General features: G+C 40.7%; 1 protein-coding gene across 2 annotated transcripts; it reads left to right on the top strand.

Annotated features, from left to right (window-relative positions):
• The first annotated feature begins 464 nt into the window (after positions 1-464).
• LOC100701974 (PDZ domain-containing protein 4) lies at positions 465-20,311 on the top strand. Of its 2 annotated transcripts, XM_005448519.4 has the most exons (8): positions 465-3,290; positions 12,403-12,456; positions 12,938-13,248; positions 13,401-13,488; positions 13,581-13,679; positions 13,770-13,832; positions 14,145-14,246; positions 16,986-20,311. In XM_005448519.4, exons 1-8 carry the CDS (start codon positions 3,231-3,233, stop codon positions 19,020-19,022), a joined length of 2,814 nt encoding a protein of 937 aa, XP_005448576.1. In that variant the 5' UTR covers positions 465-3,230; the 3' UTR covers positions 19,023-20,311. The 2 variants fall into 2 exon arrangements, with proteins under 2 accessions (XP_005448576.1, XP_005448577.1); XM_005448520.4 differs by lacking the exon at positions 12,403-12,456 and having other exon boundaries at positions 466-3,290.
• The last annotated feature ends 481 nt before the right edge of the window (positions 20,312-20,792 follow it).

Below are 20,792 nucleotides of genomic sequence, written 5' to 3'. Positions count from 1 at the left end.
CACTTCACCAGTGATCTCCCACACAGTCATTTGCATTTTCTATCTTGGCTTTCTTCCATATCTTTCGATTTATCCTGTCACACCTGTTATTCACTTGTTTTTCTTCTTTTCCACCCCCCTGTTTCGCTTCCCTCCTTCTTTGTGGCAGCACAGAACCTCATCTAAATGCACAGCCAGTCATCAGCTCTCTACCTGCTCTGGGCATTTTTATTGGAATGAAAAAGTGCAATCATCCTTTTTCTTTCTGATACAGCTCAACAAGGGTTGACACTGAATTGCTTAAATGAACAGATTCCCCACTTTTCTTGCATGTCTTGGTAGTACAGTGCATGAAAATCTTGATATTTCATTCACTTTTATGTGGCGTTGCTCGTTATCTTGTCCTGTCCTGCCGAAACAGAGCGCATAGACTTTCCAGTGCTTGCTCTCTTGCCTGCAGACAAGCAGAGCGAGAGAGGCAGGGGAGAGGAGAGTGTAAGGAGGAGGGAGAGGGTAGCAAATGAGGTGTGGGTAAAAATTATGGGGGACTGGAAAAGAGAGCAGTGGCCCAGCCCTGGATATGGAGAGAAAGAGGGTGGGGGAGAGACAGAGGAAGAAAGAGATTATACAGTGTAAAACCAGAAGATGCAGTTTTAGTAGTAGTGCGACGTGCAGATCAGTAAGCTCCTTCACCGCTGGGGAACAACCGCCTTTTGTTTCTCTCCCTCCACTGCAGTGGGGGGGTGCATTTATCGTCTTGCCCAGGGGGAGAAGCCAAGAAGTATCCTCCAATCAGCCTTTAATGATTTCTCTCGTCTTGTGAGGCTGCTGACGGTGATTTATCACTGACCTGAGACTAGCGCTGCACTCTGCACAACACTCTAACCACCTGGAATACTCGCCATGGTTTTTATTTCTTTTCTTACAAATAAATATCCTCCTGTGGATGTTTCAAAGGGAAAGACCAGAGGACAAAAGAAGGATTAAAATGGACTTACTGACTGATGTTCTTGAATTTCCTGCAGCACACTGAAGATGGACTAACTTTGACACAAGTACAGGACATATTTTTACACCCACCACTCTAACAGAAAGGCTGCATTTGTCACAGCGTGCCATGCCATATTTTATTCTGAAAGCATGGCAGGCTGGGAAGCATCCTAAACACTCCACTGCAACAATCATGTAGGACTGACACTCAGGTATAGGTAGATGATGATGATGAGCAGGAGATGGAAAGACTGGGTGACAGTTGGAACTGGCTTGCCTGCTGAGCCTGTCTGGCACTTCACTATAGGTTGATTGGCCGTCTGCTCTCGAGAGTTCAACTATCAGGTTGTTTCTCCCAAGTTATCATGCGGTTCATTGAGTGTATTTAGCTCTCCTCTGTGCTTGTGTGAGTGAGGATGCCACTCGGTGTGTGTGTGTGGTGTTTGGGATTACACAGCCTCTGGAAAGAATACAGGTGTAGCAGAGCCTTGAATAAGGATTAGCAGCTGTAACACCTTGTCACTGGCAGCAGACAGCGCGATGGTACTTTGAGACAAGACTTTCAAACTATGACCTCTTGCTGGAGGATTAATGATAACGCTCTGTGTAATATGATGACACTTAAAGGGCAAAGGAGGAGACAGGAATACGGCATATTCTAATTCCAGTTATCTTTGAAGGACGCAGACTTGGGCTAATCCTAAAGCAAACGGGAGTTTTAATTCATATTTAAATTCAGTGAGACAGTTTACAACAGCTTCATTTGAAGAGTTAAAACTAAAGCATCAGAATTAGTAACAGTGCAAAGCAGGCCTACAAATTCATAAAAAATAACCTGCCTTTCTAAATGAATTAATTGGATATGTGACAGACAACAACCCACCCAGTACAAAATCCAGCTGATCAATGAATCAGTTTTGTATTGATTTCCCAACACAGACACGATTGGAGGTTTCAGTAAATATAACCAATCAGTGAGTCCAACCCATGAGCAGTTAGGTATAGTCCTGAGTGTGGTTTAGCTGAATATGAGTGGTTTAATACTGGTCATGACTTCTGACAACAGATCAGATAAATGCTGCAGTTTCTGTATGTTTTATTTGCTTGTATTGTTTGGAGAAGCTTTATGAAAAATGACAGTTCTGCTGACAGTTACAGGAAAATTGGCACTCCCTCCGTGCAGTAAAGCTTGTAGTTGAAAGAATCGTGTCTTGTTTCCTGTCTTGATGTGTCTGTAGGTGTGCTTGTCTTTAGGTTGTTGTCTGTGGCACGCAGCTTATCTTAGCTGCACAGCAAGGGCTTAGAGATCCAGGCTACTGGCATAATGGGCACCACCCAACCTGCCCCACCTCCCTACTCGGTGCATTTCAATAGATTTAAATTATGAAATTACTTTAAACACGCATTGATCCTTAAGTGGAGGATCAGAATAGGTAAAGAGGGTTCTAAAAAGGCACCGATGAGGCTAAATTATCTCAGCAGCCACACTCAGCAGTCCTGGAAAGAGAGAAAGAGTGTAGTAGGTGGGAAGCTCCATGTGGCAGCAATGATAGCAGAAGGAAAAAACAAAACTGAGGCAAATTCTTTGATAGCTGCATTGTTTGCATCTAACGGGCTCAAAGAGCATTTTTGAAAATGTGCTTTTTGGAAGTTTAGTTCTTTGAGTGAAAAAGACTCAGGAACAGCGTGGGAGAGTTCAGCGAGAGTTCTTCTGGGAAAACTTTGTCTTTTAGTGCAGTTTTTCAAACTAAAAAGCCACTGTTGCAATTTACAGCAAGCTTTCAGTGTGATCATTTTTGAAAAGTTACTGGATAAGCACAACATTTTATGCCTGATCTATTGAATGACACACAAACCAGCAGGACTCTTGAAGCACATCTTTTCCACAGATCCAGTCAAAAATCCTTCCTGATCTACAACAAGCACACAAACCTAAACAAGACACATTTCTGCTTGCCATGGAAACAGAAACTAACACGTGGGCTTGCTGCTCTGAAACTATCTCCACGTTTAAATTTACTCTGGATTATAACACTTGAGCTGCAAACAGCACAGAAGAGAAGCGAACAGTGACACAGCCAATTAAACTGTGTTATTCCCAGCCAAGGATGTGTTGTGTGTTACTCTGAGGAGGACTAGTTGTATGCTACAACCCTGCGAATGAGGGTGGGGCTTTCCCACTGCCATAGACAAAGACCGCACAAAGAATCCTGGCGTGAGCGTTGCTCATCTGGGGCAGTTGTGGGACCTGCACAGCCACGATGGGGTGCAACATGTGTGTGGTCCAAAAACCTGAGGAACAATACAGGGTCATGTTCCAGGTGAGCTGTCTGTCTCCTCTCCTCTCTTTGTCCTTTGACTTTCTTGAATTTCTTTCTTCGTGAGTCTTCAAGCGGAAGTGTTTGTGTGTGTCCCCAAAGTATTCTTTGCTATTCTCTCCCAACTTGTTATTTTCCTTACAGTGAAGCTGCTGCACAGGTCACAACCACCTTTCTCAGAAATCAGCAGACGCTCAACATTTTTTGCCAACAATTTAACTAAACCATTTACACACCCAAAAAACAACACAAAAAACCTGTTTTGAATCCCAAATAAATTTTGCATAAATGAGCCACTCTGATTAAAACAACAAAAATAAAATCCATAGAGTCAGCTCATGAATAAAAAATCAAACATTAGCTCTAAATTATGTGCACAGAAAGATGTTAATCACATGTTGTCCACAGTTATTTACACTGTAGCAAATGTAAAGGATACTAAATATCTCTAATTAATAAATCAAAACACAACGTTAGCACCACATCACCATTTCTTCCTTCACCACCCTGATTTATATTGGTTATATTGATCGGGTAGTAATGTGATTAATGAATATAGGGTGTGTGTGTACCTAATACATAAAGATCTTACAATGTCTCTGTGTTTCTGGGTGGGGAAAGATCAGGAGCTTATTTGGGCTTTTCAGGCTATGTAAGTATATTCAAATTAATTGTTATAAAATACAATTACACAGACTTGTATCTATTGTTTTTATTGAATAACTTTCCAAAAAAGTGTGTTTACCTGTCCAGGTACTGCAGATGAAAATCAGCTCGTATTTAATAAATAGTTTTTTTCCTCTTACAGTATAATTTGTATGTTCCTCATATTTTTCCCCACTTTCTTTAAAAATTGTCTGATTATACTCATTACTTCTAAACAGAATTTGTTTCAAACCTACAACTGTTACCCTCCTTTTCTCATTTACCTACTTGTAAGTTTTTTAGGTGCTGGAAATGATAAGCTGAATGCAGAAAAATTACAGGATAAAGGTTGTGAAGTTACACTGTAAGTCATGGTATGTGCTATAAAAGGCTGTTTGTCCCTGACAAATAAAGAAATGAATAAAACTAGTTGCAAATAAACATCAATAAATAAAGTTAATTACGTGAATCAGCCCGACTGATACAAACTCAAAATCATAACCTGCTTTTTCTTCTCTCCTCCGTTTTTATGGATTTTTATACATGTATAAATTAGCCTAGTACCTCTTGAACAAGCCTGCTAATTGATGTATTGGAATAGTCATCTAGTGACAATAATACTGATAATTATGATAATGATACTTCACAGTGATTACGATGATATGATCTGAGAGAACAGGGTACCACTGCATGAGATGGAGAGATAGGCTGGCGCAGACAAAGTAGCCTTGTGGTGCAGAGCCACAGAGGCATGAGGATGGATGGGTTGTTAAACTGGGCTAAAGTGTTATGAGAGAGAGGGGTTGCCACGGTTACAGCTTCAGCACCACCTGCCAACTGGGACCACAGACTGAATGTGAGTAAGCTCATCTGGCTGTGCAGTGCCTAAAGGAAGCTGCTGCTCCGCAACGCCGTGATGCATGCGGTGACCGAAAAGAGGTCCCATGCTTACTAAGCATGAAAAATGCTCAGCACACATGGCTATGGAGTGCAACACTTGTAGTATCTGTGGCACCAGAAGCCTCAGCTGAAACTCTATTGCCTGCTGGAGTCGGGGTCTGAGCCAGTTAACTGGGTTGCATCTGGTGCCAAAGGCAATGCCAAGAGAGAGGAAAACAGGAAGAGAGCCCAAACAGAAGCACAGTTATGTGTCAAAGAGGGAGTCCAATCATGTGAATGAAAGCGTCTGGGAAAGCCTGACTGTCTTTTCTCCCTGCCGCTTGTCCTTAGATGTCAAAAGTAATTGATTTGAACACTTCAGGGAGCATGGGCGAATATAGAGGTTTGAGCGACTTCACAAATCCCCAGGGTGGAGGGTGAGGAGGTGGCGTGCACAGTTTGGTATATGATCATAAATTCAGAGCACGGGTGGCTCATTCCACAATCAGTGACCTTACCTAACAAGAGTCAGCAATAACGACACTGACTGCATGCAGGTCAGCATTGTGGCAAGTGGAAAACACATCATTTCATTAATCTGGTGATTGTAAGGTCAACTGTGCTCGAGGGTTGTGTCAGACGTAGCCATCTGTCAAGGTTTGTCATCCCAGAGTCCATTCAGCTTGATCAGACACCTGCACATGCCTTCCAGATGGGTGTGGTGATGAGTGGACTGAAGAGTGACAGCCGTGAAAATAGGGTGTATCATTTGGAGCAGGCAGAAAACTTGTCATGTTGCAGAGAAAGATGCTTTCTCTGGACCCCAAAGTATTGAGGTGGTGAGGCAGCAAGACTACATACACTGTGGTCTATTAAACATGAAAAACAAGTATGAGACAAGAGAGCGAACGCAGATGGGGTATCAAAGCGGAGCCAAAACCCTTGGCTTAGAGAGGCTGATTGCTACAAGTGCAATCAGAATATTATGAACACTAGAAGTCTCATAAAAGAAGCACGAGCTGGTTTGTGCTAAACTGCTAAAAAAAAAAAAGTAAAACACGTATGAAGCAAAAAAAACAGGGAGGTGATCACAAACCTGCTGTTTTCTACACAAGATTCAATCAAGGTTATTTAATGGTAACGGTAACAGAAAAAGCAAATCTTGCTGTGCAGATGGCTGAATAATCCAAAGATCACGCCAAGCAAAAAACTGAGGTATACGGCACTTAATCATTAAAAAACCATCATAAAAGAGAAACATAATTACACTGGCACCCCACATTTCCTGGCTTTCCACGCTATTCATTTTCCCTTTAGAGGGAAGCGGCTTTGAGCTGTTTTCCTTAACTAACATGTATAATTATACCTTCAAATTAGATGCAGTCTACTGAGTAACTGAGTCTGTCTTTAGACAATAAATACAGCGTTAAACAGCTTACAGCTACATCGCGCTCTAAAACCAGCCTGTTAAATCTGACTATATCAAAACACTTGCTTCTCTTGCCAAAGGAATAAAACTCATGCATTATACATTGGGCCTCTGCTACACATACGCTGCATACTGGTGGTTGGTACACACCCATTGGCATGTTTCTAATCAATACTGCGTCCTACAGCCACAAGTAAGAAGAAATATTTCGGTCCACTTGATGAATTGCAGAGCTGCAGGCAGATCTGAATATTACAAACCATTTTTTAAGCAACATATTTTATTTTACGTACATTTTACAGAGTACCTGACCCACACACTCAGCAAACCTATTCCTCCCCTCTGAGCCCTTCAGCCGCTCCCTTCTTTTCCTCTCCCGTCGCTGTAAAGCAGGAGGCTGTTTCCATAGCAACCTGCGTCATTAAACGGACCTGATGTGCTTTCATTCACAGTGACAAGAAGAAACATGCTGACACTCGCAAGAAGCAAACACATCAGAATCGATACATACCAATGACCAGCTGATAAAGCTGGATAAGTGCACAGAGGCAATCACACCCAGCCGGTGCACCCCGGTGTGTGTGAATGACAAAGGCAGCCGCATGCTGGCACATATGGACAGAATAAAGATACATCTGACAGTATACTGTAACATGATTTACTACAGAAGTATTTCAACAGCATGCTGTACTGCAGTGCTATTATATTGGAATTATGATATCATTCACCGATGATATAATTTACCTTAATTTGGCACCTTTTCCTATAAATACTTTTATTTAATTGGTTAAAATATCATTTTATTCTATCTAGCATCTTAAAACTGGTGAGAAATTGTTTACAGCACATTATAAAGTAGTCAAATATAAGGAGAAGTGCTGCTTCTATAAATCCTACCTAAATAATTTAACTCAGTTGTCTCATATAGCCATTCGTTATATGTTTATACACCAACATCCTGTTCACAGGAGGAGCTAAAGATATTGACAAATACATCAAAATGAGCAGATGGAGACTGCATTTTTCTGCCAAGACTGTCAATTCCTTCCTTCCCACGAATGGGTTTAGTCCCTGGATCAACAACAATAACTGGATCCCTCTAAGCCTGTCATTTTTTCTTAAGATAATCAAAATGATGTGTCTCGATTTTTCTTGTTTTAATTTGATATGTGTTTGTGAAAAAATGACAAGAAATGAGGACTGCGATGATTGACAATATCAGTATCAGTTCAGTGACCACGATAATGATGTTACTGCAATGTCGAAAGAAAAGAAAATAATGATATCAGTCAAATGCTTGTGTTTTCTGGTCAATTAAACACAAAATACAATTGCAGGAGACAGTCTTTAACAATACCCATACAGTCACTCAGTTATTTAGAATAATATCAGAATAATAGACTGGAATCATTTCCATGTTATTTATTTATTAGATGGAATTTCAGCTTTTAAATATCACAGTTACAAATTTTCTGTATTAGTAATCATGAAACTGGTGTGTGGAAAATGTCCAATTTTGCCCTATCTCACAGTGGCAATCCAGATCCAGATCCGGATATGGATCGTTTCCAAAAGTTAATCACTTCTAAGTTGGGTCCCAGCTGTGATAATATTTTCATGAGTAATTGTGCAAACTAACAGATAAACCGAACGATCACATAAACTTCTATGACCGTGTTTCTATGTATCCCTAACAGTGTGTTAGAAATAAATACTGAAATGTTCATTTAAAGGCAAATGAAGCATCAAATGGAGCAAAAAGGAAAAGACAAACAGGTCATTTAAAGCAGTTAAGTAGACTGCCTGACAGACTGTTTGTTACCTTCTCAAGTGTCAGCTGTCAGAGGTGTGTTTGTCTATGCCCAATCTATGTAGCTACCTAAGCATTTAAAGCAATGTGTGAATCCATCCATTCTCTTCCGCTTATCCTCGCGATGAGCAGTGTGTGTGAATAGTTTTTCAAATCAATATCTTCTCAGTGTTATCAGTTTATAATAAGACCACCACTCCAGGCTTGTCTACTTAAATTAGCTCAATGATATCAAACAATCGGGGTTATATCTGGAGTAGGTCAGCTCTGGCTCCAGATTAATTGATTTTCTGAGGAGGTGACTGGTGCAGCCTTCAAAGCATGGGAGGATGAGAAAAATCAATTACCAAACGAGTCAGAATTCAATAAGTTAGGGGGTGCTGGTATCGGTCATGCACGCTCCTGCATAAACACTGTGGAAATGCAAATGAACACAAGCTTGGAAAAACTTGGTGATGCTGAGAAGAAAAGCTTAAAGGCTGCACTTCAGATTAAGATTGAGCTTATTTGTGTGGTTTTTTTCAACCTACACTGAAGACTATGTGTGAGATAATGTGCGTTATTGTGTACTGAGTCGTCGCCTTCCCCCTTCTTTTTCATCTCAGCCTGTTGTACAGCATATGGGATTAATTTGCTCTTTAAAGGGCTCTCGGATAAAAACTAATTATGCATCAACCACTTAGTAATTCCCCGTGAGCTCCATTGTGTGTGTGTTTACATGCAAGTCTCGATCCCAGAGTCAGGCTCTCTCTCTGTTTACATTTACCCGGCAAATTCTTGAAAGCTTGTTTTCTACATCTCTCCATCATCATTACACCTCTCTTCACCTCCTTTCCGCTCCTTATGTCTCTCATGCTTTGCTTTCTCCGTCTACACTTTGAACTCAGCCTCTCTTTCATCTCTATCCACAACATCCCCACCCTCCGCTTCGCAGCCACCGTGGATACCACCACCGCCAGCCTCCTGCTGTGAATTTCGGAGACTGTTTTTTCTGAATTTTAATATAATTTTAAATGTAAATAAACTACACAAGGAGCCTGGGGAGCAGCTTTTGTTTTTTACATTTTTAATTTTTTTTTTTTGCATAGTTTAACTTCTAAACCGCAAATGTACATAATGACCCAGTAACCCAGAGAAAATAGAGTACAGCATTTGGAAAGAGTGTAATGGATTCTCCATCAAGTCAGATCTGAAAAGCTGCCTAACACACAACAACGATTACCCCGCATGAAGTCATCTTAAAAGCAATCTCAGCACCTCTCATTGATAATAAATGAGAAAGCCCCCTTTTACCCCTTCTATCAGTATTCATACCTGTCACTCATGACCATGGAGCTGACTTCTAATAGCCTCTCTCTGATCGTGAAGGGCATACAGCACTGGAACAATAGAAATGTCCTACAGAGAAAAATAGGTAATGAGTTGAGTGTTGAAATACACATAGTACAAAACACGCAAATTGTAGATTGTTAATTCCTTCATCACCAGTAGGTCATGCGGGGAGGAAGTGTCTTATTTGTAGTGAAGAGCCTCATTAAGAAAGACAGCAAGATTTATGGAGGAACATTAGTGAGAGGAAGGTGGGCCAGCAGAAATAGATGGAAATAGAGGAGTGCGAATTGCTATCTCGAGGGAAGGGACAGAGCAGACAGAACTGCTGAGGCAGCACGGCAAAATAAATGCAGAGCCTGGAGAAAACAGGAGAGAGAAGAAGCAGGAGAGGACATGGCTTTAGATGCAGAGAACAGAAAGGGATTTGATGCTATGGAAAAACACGAAAGGTAGACCCCAAGGGATGGAGATGTAGTTGCTGCAGGAGTATGTGGGTGAATCAATGTGGGAAAAAAAGTGTGGGGAACAGGACCCAATGCGGCAAGAAAGTTTTTGTGCTTGGCTGCACAGGGGAACATTGATTTGACATGCAATTACTGAAAGGGGACAAGATTTGAAAGAGGGAGTGGGTGCATGAAGCAGAGTGGTAAAGATGTGGCGAGTCGCAGACAGCCAAGGTCAGTGACTGTGTACAACATGAATGAAATTATACCAAGGCTGTCTGGCTCAGTAACATTGATATGCACACATCTTCATTTTGCTGTCTCTCATATGGAATGACACCAAGAAAATTAAATTCATCTACACGTGATGTAAATGTCTTTAAATTAATGGTATTTTAGATTGAAATTTACAAACGTGTGGCGTTTTGGCTCTGTGAGACTCCAGTTAAAGCAATGATAATATTCTGATCCTTAGCCATGGACTGTATAAAAAAGATGAACACATCCACTGTGATGTCAACCTTTGTTTGTCATCTTGGAGTGTCTTGAAATGCGACATACATAATGAGCAAAGGGGTGACCTGACTGATAAACCAGCAATCTATTAGTGCCAGTGGTGGTTAGCTTAATTAGCGTAGGTTAATCCAAAAACCCAGTTTTAGTCTCCCATTTGACTTTAATTGAGGCCATAATATATAAAACCAAAATCACTGTATTCAGACTTGAAAATAGCAATTATGACCACAAACTGAAAATGAAGCTAAACACCTAAAACAATTATTCAGTCCTGCTTCTGGACCAAAAGGCCCGCAGGTTTTAGTTTTTACAAATGCACTAGTAATAAAATGCCAGAACTGAAATACACTTATGTCTTTTAGTTTTTCTCACAGGGAAAATGTTTTTTCCTTATAAATTGCTAGCATTCTGCTGATTGGTAACATGACACACTCTCTTGTTGGCATTTTTAATCATTTTCAAAAGATTACTAGATATTAGAAGTATACAGTAAAGCTAAAGTACTTGCAGAAATGCACTCCACTGAAGTATAGTCTGAAGCTATATCCATCTTTTATATACAATACATATTTTATACATAAATTTCAATAGCTAGTTAGCTTAATGCTATTGTTAGCTTCCATGCTAGCATGCAGTACCATGCAAAAGTCTAGAGCCATGCCATCTTTATTTATATTTTGCTTGTAAGGATCCAGAGTTTCTTGTATTTATTTTTAAATTGATCTTAAGCAATAGTTCTTTTCCCAAACACAATGTCAACAAATAAAAGCACACTTAGATAGAAAAACACAATGGGACACTATCCTTGGATCTCAAAATTACTGAAGAGGTGCGACTACGGCATTCCATCCAAAGAATCTCTTTGAAGAAGCATGGAAAACTATTCCTGAAGACTACTTACATTTACTCAAATATACATGAAAGCTTGCTTAAGAGAGTTCAGTCTGTGTTAAAGAATAAAAGCGGTCATACTAAATAGCGGCTTTCAGTCTCATTAGAATCGTGCAAACTATGCTTTGCCTTATATGCTGTATTTTAATACAAGCATGTTCCAATAAATTGCTGCAACTCTAATTTTTCCAACCATACAGAGAAATGAGGACTGAAGAATTTTGCACAGTACTATAATTGCAAATTAGCAGTAAACCACTGAGTATAATGTAAACTATAATTAGTTTTTCATCAACTAAGATATTAAAGAAATTAAAAGCTATTGTTATAATAAAAGAGTACTGAAATCACGTGTTGTGGGAAAGCTGAATGTATAAAATACATAACATTTCATTCTGTGGTGGTAGTCGAGGCAGTTTAGTCTGAATACTGAATGAATATTTCTCCCTTAGGTTTGTGCAAAGCACTGCTTGGTATGATAAGGATTGTTTTGCTTTAAGTCACCTTGAAGGCAAAATCCTTGTACTGTTTCATTTTTTCTCTAGTTGTATTTTCAATAATCTTACATTTTTAATGCCCTCTCTCCTCTTTGCTGTTCGAACAGTACATGGAAAGAAAGGAGAAGTTTCAAAAGCCAAAGGGTATTAAAACAGCACAAGTGAATCAAAACATACACAAGCAGGAGCAGTATACTGTGGCGTATATTTGGGTCTGTTTAAGAACATAAAAGCATGCTTAATAAAATATCTGAAATACCTATGAAACATATTTCACAGGTATAAATGTTTTCCCGATCAAAAGGTCTGAACGTGCTTGCAAAAAATTATCTTACGAAGGTTTTCAGGGAAGTTTCCACTCCTGTAAAAAGAAGGAAAATGAAACTATGTTTTCCAGATTTAAAGTTTTATGCAGAGAGGAATCACCTTTATTTTGCACAGATGAAAGATAACAGTGTTTTGCAGACCAGACTGACTAACGTACTGAGGAAACTCCATTTGATATTTGTCAACGTTGAAAGCTTAATATGCGATTTTCCTCTGACATTACCTTTGGTCCTCTCCATTATAAGAAAAAAAACTCTCAGTGACCCCTTTCCATTTTCCATCTATTCACAGTTGTAATTACTTTCTAACTTCACCATTTTCCTGCTGTCTTTCTTTCTCTCCACAGAAGGGTCACATAAGCAACATGCTGTGCTCTTTTGACGCTGATGGTCGATTGAAGGTCTCAGTATTCGGCTTTTCGCTCTGCTGCTTGGTGTGATGTGTCGAAGCCTTTTATATAACTTGTTTTTACGCTTCTATGTCCCTGTATGAAGTCTACTAGCTTTGTGACACTTAAGTGTATGTTTCGAGTTTTCTGTTCACTAACTTAGTGTCAGTTTTGCTTTATTTTAGGTATCTGTAGCTGTAGTTTCCCCTCCTTCATTTCCCTCTGTGAACTAACCTTGCCTGTTTAATCTAACTGCTGATATGAGTTGCTATCTTCCTCTCTTCCACTTCTTGTCATTCATATCAGCATCTTTATGGTTCAGTTTTTACTAAAATTCAGTCTCTGGTCATTTCTGCTTGCTGTTTATTTTTTGCAGCTGTGGAAAATCTACAGTTTATTTCTTCTTCCTGGAACTATTTTCTTTTATTCCTCTTCCTCCTCTCATTTTGCTCTTCCACTATTGAATTGTGATGTTTGTTTGTTTTTTTATCAGGTGAATGGGAAGGAGTTGACGCGCCTGTCGGGGGATCCCACCCTGGACATACGGGACCCTGTGCTATCCAGCATACTGAGGAGGGGGGCCCGCAGACGGGCGGGCTTAGCAGGAGCTCCTGGAGGGCAAGTGCCAGTGACCATGGGCATGGCCGACTGTGTGGACAGCTGCACCCAAACAGACATCAGCTTCCAGCATATGTTGACTCTGGGCAAGAGCAGCCAGCATCCCTGCGGAGCTCCACCCCCACCCGACCCTCCACCATCCCCTCCTCTGCCTCCACTCCTGGAACCATATCTACTCAATGAACTGTGAGTGGGAGCAGTTTAATTGGATTCTGCAGCATGTCCAACCATCAGACCAGAACTCACCTGCTGTGCTATCCCATGCCATTCTGTTCACACATTTGAAGTCGGTAGCTGTCCCAATTACTCAAATATTTCATGAATTTTCTCATCCTCAGCTTTATAGAGCCTGTATACTATGACCCCACAGACTACTTTGACATCAACCAGCATGAAGTGGACCGGCAGGATGAGCTGGAATATGAGGTGAGAGCCTATTAGCTACCTCAAAACTCTAGTACAGAAAGCTGATCCCCACTTCCTGTCTGACATTCGTTAACTTTTTCTAACTACACCAGGAGGTGGAGTTGTACAAGTCTCGACAGCAGGATAAACTGGGTCTGACAGTGTGTTACAGAACTGATGAGGAGGAGGACCTCGGGATCTATGTAGGCGAGGTGAAGACAGTATCATGATTGTTAAAACTTTATCAGATTTTTAAAAAAATAGTTCCCATTTGTTCATAATTCTAGACGTTATCTTTTTAGGTGAACCCCAACAGTATAGCTGCAATGGATGGTCGTATCCGCAAAGGGGATCGAATACTACAGGTAGAGGTTTTCTAAGCTAAGGTTCCTTTTCTATGCCATTACTTTACTGCAATATTAATGCCTAAATCTGAAGTCTTAGATAACCCCCTGGACCACATCCTGTGTGCCTCATTTCAAAAGAATTTGCTAATAGTGCCACATTTAAGATTAATTCTTCTTGAATATTATTTCCTACGCTATTAAACTACAGAGAGGTTTTTTCAGTAGCTCAATAAAGAAACCCATTTTCCTGAAGTGTGCACTTTAATTCAATCTAGCATTGGTATTAAGGCTCTTACATTATCTGACATTATTCTCTCCTTTCACTGTCAGATAAATGGAGTGGACATCCAGAACAGAGAGGAGGCGGTGGCTATTCTCACCAGAGAGGACAGCACTAATGTATCCCTGCTTCTCGCACGACCCGAGATAGAGGTGAGGAAATTGGAGATGCAGTTTTTAGGGGAAAATGCTACAAAATTCAGTCAAAATACCCAGCGAAAAATACACTGTTTTCCCTTTATCTCGCTTTTTAAGCAGCAGGAAATTTGTTTGCTTGGATATAGGTGATACTACAGACATTACATGAACATTTAGCCACAAAAATGAAAGGTAATTTAGACACAAGAACAAATAAGAGAAGAGATAGAAAACAAAAGGAATAACTTGGCATGTGCTTTAGTGTTTCAGGAGGCAGAAAAGCAAAGGGTGCAAAAAAACGATGAGAACACAGATAACGTGAAGGGAGAGACAAAGACAAATAGTGCTTGTACTCGCAGTGCTAATGTGGCACCACTTTGTTTCCCTCAAGGTCACTCTTCCAGCAGATATGGGGGCACTGTAACACACATCAGACGGCCCTGAATAACACACCTCTGCCAAATTACTTGTAAAACCACAACACGTGTCGACCCACTCAAATGGATTTTTCATTGCAAAGCTTCACAAGAACGCGCTTCATATGGAGACAGGCAAAATATGTGAGAAAGCAAAAAATTGGTATGCTGTCTGAGTTTTAGTGCAGATTTAAAAGGCACTCATTAAAATGGTGTAAGCCAAACACACACACATGCACACAAACAGCCTGTCCTCTGTTTAAATGTGTCCTTGTGTTCGAGCACAAGTACTGGCTGTGAAAGGCTGACAAGATTTATATTGCTAAGGCATTGTCCCACATTAGGATTCAAGTGAGAGAGGGGAGAATCATCAGAGGGAAATGCACGAGCAGAGATTAAAGAGATCTGTTGCCCTGTGGGAGAAAGAAGGAGAACTGAAGGGGTTTGCCAAAGAATGAGAATGAAGACGAACCTAATCAATAGCTCGCCTCACGGTCTGCATGCAGTTCACATTCAAATCAAACCAATTAGGCAAAGAGGAGGAGGAGTGAATTGTTTACTAATTTGAGACCAAGTATTTGAAATATCTAATTAGCTTTTGAGGGGATGCCAATCAAGTCTGCAAATTAAACAGATTAGAAAAGACAACAGCTCTTTATGAATATAAATTCTCATTAATTTCTAAAGACTGGATCACTCTCATCCACTAATGCTGATACTTACATATCATCAAATCATTTTTATTTTCTTTTTGGCATTTAGTCCTCTCAGATTTTTTGTTTGTTTGTTTTCTGTAGAGACATATTGGTAAATAGAAAACAAATGTATTTTTGAGTGTAAAAATCTTACAGAGCACTGGCTCCATCTAGTGACACAAAAGGGCTCAGTTTAGACATACACTGTAGTCGAAATTAAAGCTGCTTTTATCAGTACTGCCAAGATAAAAATTGGTCAAAATTTCCACAAAAAAATAATCAAATTTTCAAGGTTCTTTTTTTCATGTATTTTCAACTCTAAAACACTATTTTAAGGCTAATAAAAATAAATGACAGTCAGGCAAAATTCAACAGCAAGTTCATAAAGGCAGTAAGGTTTAGCCACTGAAGTACACCTTTGGTTGGAGGCCAGATTAAAAGGAGAGTAAGTCTGAACTGGAGTCACGGATCCTGTTTTCCTGTATCTGGTGCCTGTATAAATAAGCAACTGCCTGCTTCACAGTCTACTACCTTTGATGTTGTTAAGCTGCTTTTAACTCACCTTACACTGTCTGTGTAAAATACACACAAATCCACACCCTTGCTATTTTCAAAAGGTTATTCTTTCTAAGATCAAGGGACTGAAACTAAACTGGTCAGGACATTATGTAAGCTTTATTTAGGCCAGTATTTAAGCTTAATCATTGATCAGACTATTATCAGACTTTTTGGTTATTTAAATCTCACACTGAAAACATGTCTCAGCTGAAACTGAATTTTTTTTTCTTTTGTAGAAATGAGTCGGGTTTCTTTCTTTGTTTTTTACCTTTACTGGATTACATTGATGTCTTTGTGAATCTGAGTATCACCTAAAGAAGTTAGATGCTATACACCAATGTGATTTATGTTTTATACATTGGCATGCTCCACTGTTCTCTGTATGATGCTATTTATATCTCTTATGGTCTTATGTAGCATAACTTTTCAATGGCCATAGATAATCCTATTGCTATTCCCCATTTTAATTGTGGCATTCCTCAAGGCTCTATCCTTGGTCCACTTTCCTTTTCACATGCTTCCTTTACACATGCTTCGTCTTAGTCAGATCATTCATAACCATACCATCACCCACCTCAACTATACAGTTGATATAGTAAATATTAAACGTTAAATGCTGGCTTGTCTCAAAACCCTCCGAAGTTAAATAATGATACATTTGATTTAATAGTGATTGATCTAAAAATGTCCACAGTTCTGCCTCACAGTAAGCTTAGTTCATTGATCAAAAATGTCAAGCTGTCAACTTGTAACCTGGGAGGGATTTTTGTCCATTAATGATTTCCACAAAGCTGTATTTTTTGCTGACTTGATTAGTGGAATAGTCAGATCTCATGTCACCGAGTCACCAGGTGATTCAGAACGGCATTGCCCAGATTTTAACTTCCATCAAGAAATATGAACATATTATGACCGTATACCTGCTGAATTTCATATTGTATGTAAAGACTTACCATTGACTTTTACAATACCCATTCTTTGATTTGACCAACTTCCTAATGAATAATTTTCCTGTCTTTTTTGTCTCTTCAACAATGAACAACTGCCATCATCAACTGGTGCTGGATACACCTTTTACCTGTTAGAATGACAACCAGCTGGATCCAGATGAGCTGGAGCTGGAGCCATTAGACAATGCTGTCCACCTGGCCAGCTGTCATAGTGTGAAGAACAGCCCTTCTGTTCTGGGTGCAGGACCTGGAGGTTTTGCTGGTGGAGGTGTTCTACCCAGCCACAGTCATTCACTGAACAGGGATTCCCCCAGTTTGCTTCAGACAGTGCTGAGCAACAGCCAGGAGCTGGACAGTGGGGTGGGTCGTACAGATGAAAGCACACGCTATGAGGAGTCTTCAGAGCATGACCTTCTGGGAGACGACCACACTAGTGCCTCCAATACGAATGCAACCAACACACCAGGCAGCATGCGCAGATTTTTCTCCAGCCGAGGAGAAACTCCACCCTTACTGCATTCCCAGGACCTCCAGTTTAGCACGGACTCCCTTTTAGGTCTGGAATCTGTTAATGGAGGTGGCCTGGAACAGGGGGAACGTTTGGAAAGGCCCTACAAGGCAGATCCTGTGAGGATGATGATGCCTGGGCTGACTGAGGAGGAGTGTGAGAGATACAAAGAGCTGCTGGAAATCAAGTGTTACTATGAAAAGAACAGTAATGCTCTAATGTTACTGGGAGGTCAGGGGGCAGCACAAGAGGAAGGGGGTGTCTCACTGGATGTGAACAGGAATGAAAGTCTGACACAGCATGAGATGGCTCTCCTAGAAGAGGAACTGCGCCACTTGGAATTCAAGTGTCGCAACATCCTGAGGGCACAGAAAATGCAGCAGCTGAGGGAGCGATGCCTGAAGGCTTGGCCTCTAGAGGAAAAGAATGGGGCAAGTGTAGCCGCTGGAGCAGGAGCTGGACGCTTGGACATTAATGGTACTTTGGTCAGCGAGGAATCCTGTCACCATGCTCTTTCAGATATCAACGAGCTTCCCGAGAGGGAGCGCTCAGATAAAGATAGCACGAGTGCCTACAACACTGGAGGGGAAAGTTGCAGGAGTACCCCTCTTGCCAATGAACAGTACCCTTCACATTCCACACAGAGTCTGGAGGGAGGAGAGTGTCTTCACGCAGCAGGTATGCAGACTCCAGCATCCACTCGGCAGAGAGAGAGAGGAACCAGAGGGGACGGAATACAAGCAAACTTAAACCAACCCTATTCTCCCCACGCTCACAGGCGAGGGGCTGAGGCAAAGACTTCCAGCCCCGGTGCAAAGGTTAGGTCCCTATCCCGAGACGGGGGAACCAGGAGGGGCTCAGATGGAGGAGTGAGACGTAATCCCAAAGCTAACGGAGTGGCTGACAGGGGTGGTGGACGCAGTGCAGAAAACAGCCCTTATTTGTCTCGCCGTCAGACTGAAACACAGCCGCCTCAACGCTACCTGAGCTGCATGCAGCTGAGGTCCCCCTCCACCTCTGAGCAGCTGGGTGGACTAAGTAATGCTCCCAAAGAGGGCATCATAGATAATGGTGGCGATGCAAGCCCAATGAGCCTGGGTAGCACATGCAAAGATGTTGCCCAGGCCCCAGGTGCTGCATCCTTACCCCTGTCTCCTCCACTGCTGCCTGCCTCCCCCCGAATGGAGTGGAAGGTGAAGATTCGCAGCGATGGCACGCGCTACGTGGCCAAGCGGCCTGTGAGGGATCGCCTCCTAAAGGCACGCGCCATGAAGATCAGAGAAGAGCGCAGCGGCATGACAACAGACGACGATGCTGTAAGTGAAATGAAAATGGGACGTTACTGGAGCAAAGAGGAACGCAAGCAGCAGCTGCTGAAGGCCCGAGAGCAGCGGCGGCGCAGAGAGTTCATGATGCAGAGCCGCCTCGACTGTCTGAGAGAGCGTGAGAGGGAGCAGGGAAGCAGCGGAGGAGGACAGCAGGGAACCGAACAACAGCAAGAACCAACTTCCATCCTGGAGTTGTGTCACCGCAGGAGCATGAAGAAGCGGAGTCGCAAAATCCTGGACAACTGGATCACTATACAGGAGCTACTGGCTCATGGAACCAGGTCTGCTGATGGGAAGAAAGTCTACAACCCCCTGCTGTCTGTCACCACAGTCTGAGAAAAGAAATGATCAGAGAGTGAGGGCAGAGAGTTAGGAATATAAGAAAGTGCCAAAGTGTTTTACCTTCAGGATGAGCAGCTTCAGTAAACCATGGCACAAATGTTAATCTGCAGAGATGCAGCAACACAAATTCATGATGGTAAATGATTGTAATGATTACAAAACCTTAGACCGGAGTTCAAAATCCAAAAGGAAAACTGCCACGTTCTGTGTCTAGAAAAACACGCAGTAAAAACGTTGTCAAAATGATCATCCATTGAAGAAATGAACTCGAAGCCCACAAACGCAGTGCATTTTAAATACACTGTAGCAGACCTATAGACACAGAATTAAGTAAACAAAACGATGTCTGCAGTCAGGGATTGAACCACCTGCTGTTTAACAACTAGAAAAGTGACATCTATTACTATTTTATGATTGGAAAAATGCAGAAAAATCAAAAGTGAAGCCAAGAGCCACGCAGCTGTGAAATAAGATGAGTTAAAGTCACTTCTGTGCCATAAAACTGAACATTTAGTGTCCACAGAGGACTTCTCATTAAGCACACCTTCAAAAGAACATTTTGTGCCAGTTTATGTCGTTACAATTTCCTACATTCTTGAAGTGTTCATGTACAAATGCCTCTTTGTTTTTGTCATAAGAAAGCCAACATCTTCAGCTGATCACAGATGCTTCTTGGTCATGAGGAGCTGAGCGGTGCCTTCCTTTCGGGCAGACTTGACTGTATATAGCACATTTTTCAATGATACAAAAAAAAATCTAGAGGAGAAAATAAACGGTGATGCACAAAGCAGCCTAATTACCGTTTTTCCAAAAAGAAACACTGTATCATATAAGCACATTAATCATTTGATAGCGTTTCATGCAAAACTAGACCAATACATTTTGGTTAGTATGCAGTATAGTTTATCTTAATGCTGACTGTGATCAAGGCTATTGCAATGCAAAATAAAGTTGAAAAAAAAAATTCCTGTTAATTTGGTCTACTTGAATTGCAATCATAGCCAAGTAATTTCCTAACCTATGTAAACTAAAGCTAATTTTTCATCTGGCTTATATGCATGTTTGATATTAATACCAAAATCTTCTTTTTTTCATGTTCTTTAAAATTGAAGGCCTTTAACATACTGTAATTGTGGATGTGTCTTTCTATGACTTTGCTCAAAATCCTAGCATAGAAAAAAGAAAACATGGTGTACTTGTCTGTTCAATATTGTGAAATCCAGTGTCTGTCATTTTACAGTGAAAGCTTTTCTAAATAAATGCTGTGATCATCTTACTAATCATTTGAGAAGTCTGTCCATCCTTGACCTCATCTATCTAAACAACCTTTCATCCAATAAATAAATTAAAATGAATATAATAATAATAATAAGAATAATAATAATAATAATAATAATAATAATAATAATAATAATAATAATAGAACGCATTGTGTTAATGGAACTAGAGCAATTAAGGCGAAACTTTCTCATGTGTTTTAGCATAGTCAGCGTACTGTTCATCATATTTTAATTCAGTAGTTCAAAAACTGGACCCTTTTCTTATATTATCCATCTCAAGTATGGACCCTTCCACACATATATGGGAGAATGTTTGTAGGAATGTATGTAGTTCACGTTTGAACTATAGGCAAAAATAAAGGGTAAATGAATAAAGACACTAACCTATAAAAATGAGTATTTAGCAGTCGTTTAAATGAACTAATGATGAAGTGAGGAAACCTGCTCCAAAGTTCAGGTGATAAAACCTGAAAAGCATGGTTAA

Source organism: Oreochromis niloticus, linkage group LG20, assembly GCF_001858045.2.
Source record: "Oreochromis niloticus isolate F11D_XX linkage group LG20, O_niloticus_UMD_NMBU, whole genome shotgun sequence".
Classification (NCBI taxonomy): Eukaryota; Metazoa; Chordata; class Actinopteri; order Cichliformes; family Cichlidae; genus Oreochromis; species Oreochromis niloticus.
This window is presented reverse-complemented; position numbering and strand designations above follow the sequence as displayed.

Coding starts and splice junctions, on each gene's coding strand:
- LOC100701974 (XM_005448519.4), top strand. CDS start 3,231: ATGGGGTGCAACATGTGTGTGGTCCAAAAACCTGAGGAACAATACAGG. Junction 13,680..13,769: donor TCGGGATCTATGTAGGCGAG/GTGAAGACAGTA, acceptor TTATCTTTTTAG/GTGAACCCCAACAGTATAGC. Junction 13,833..14,144: donor AAGGGGATCGAATACTACAG/GTAGAGGTTTTC, acceptor TTTCACTGTCAG/ATAAATGGAGTGGACATCCA.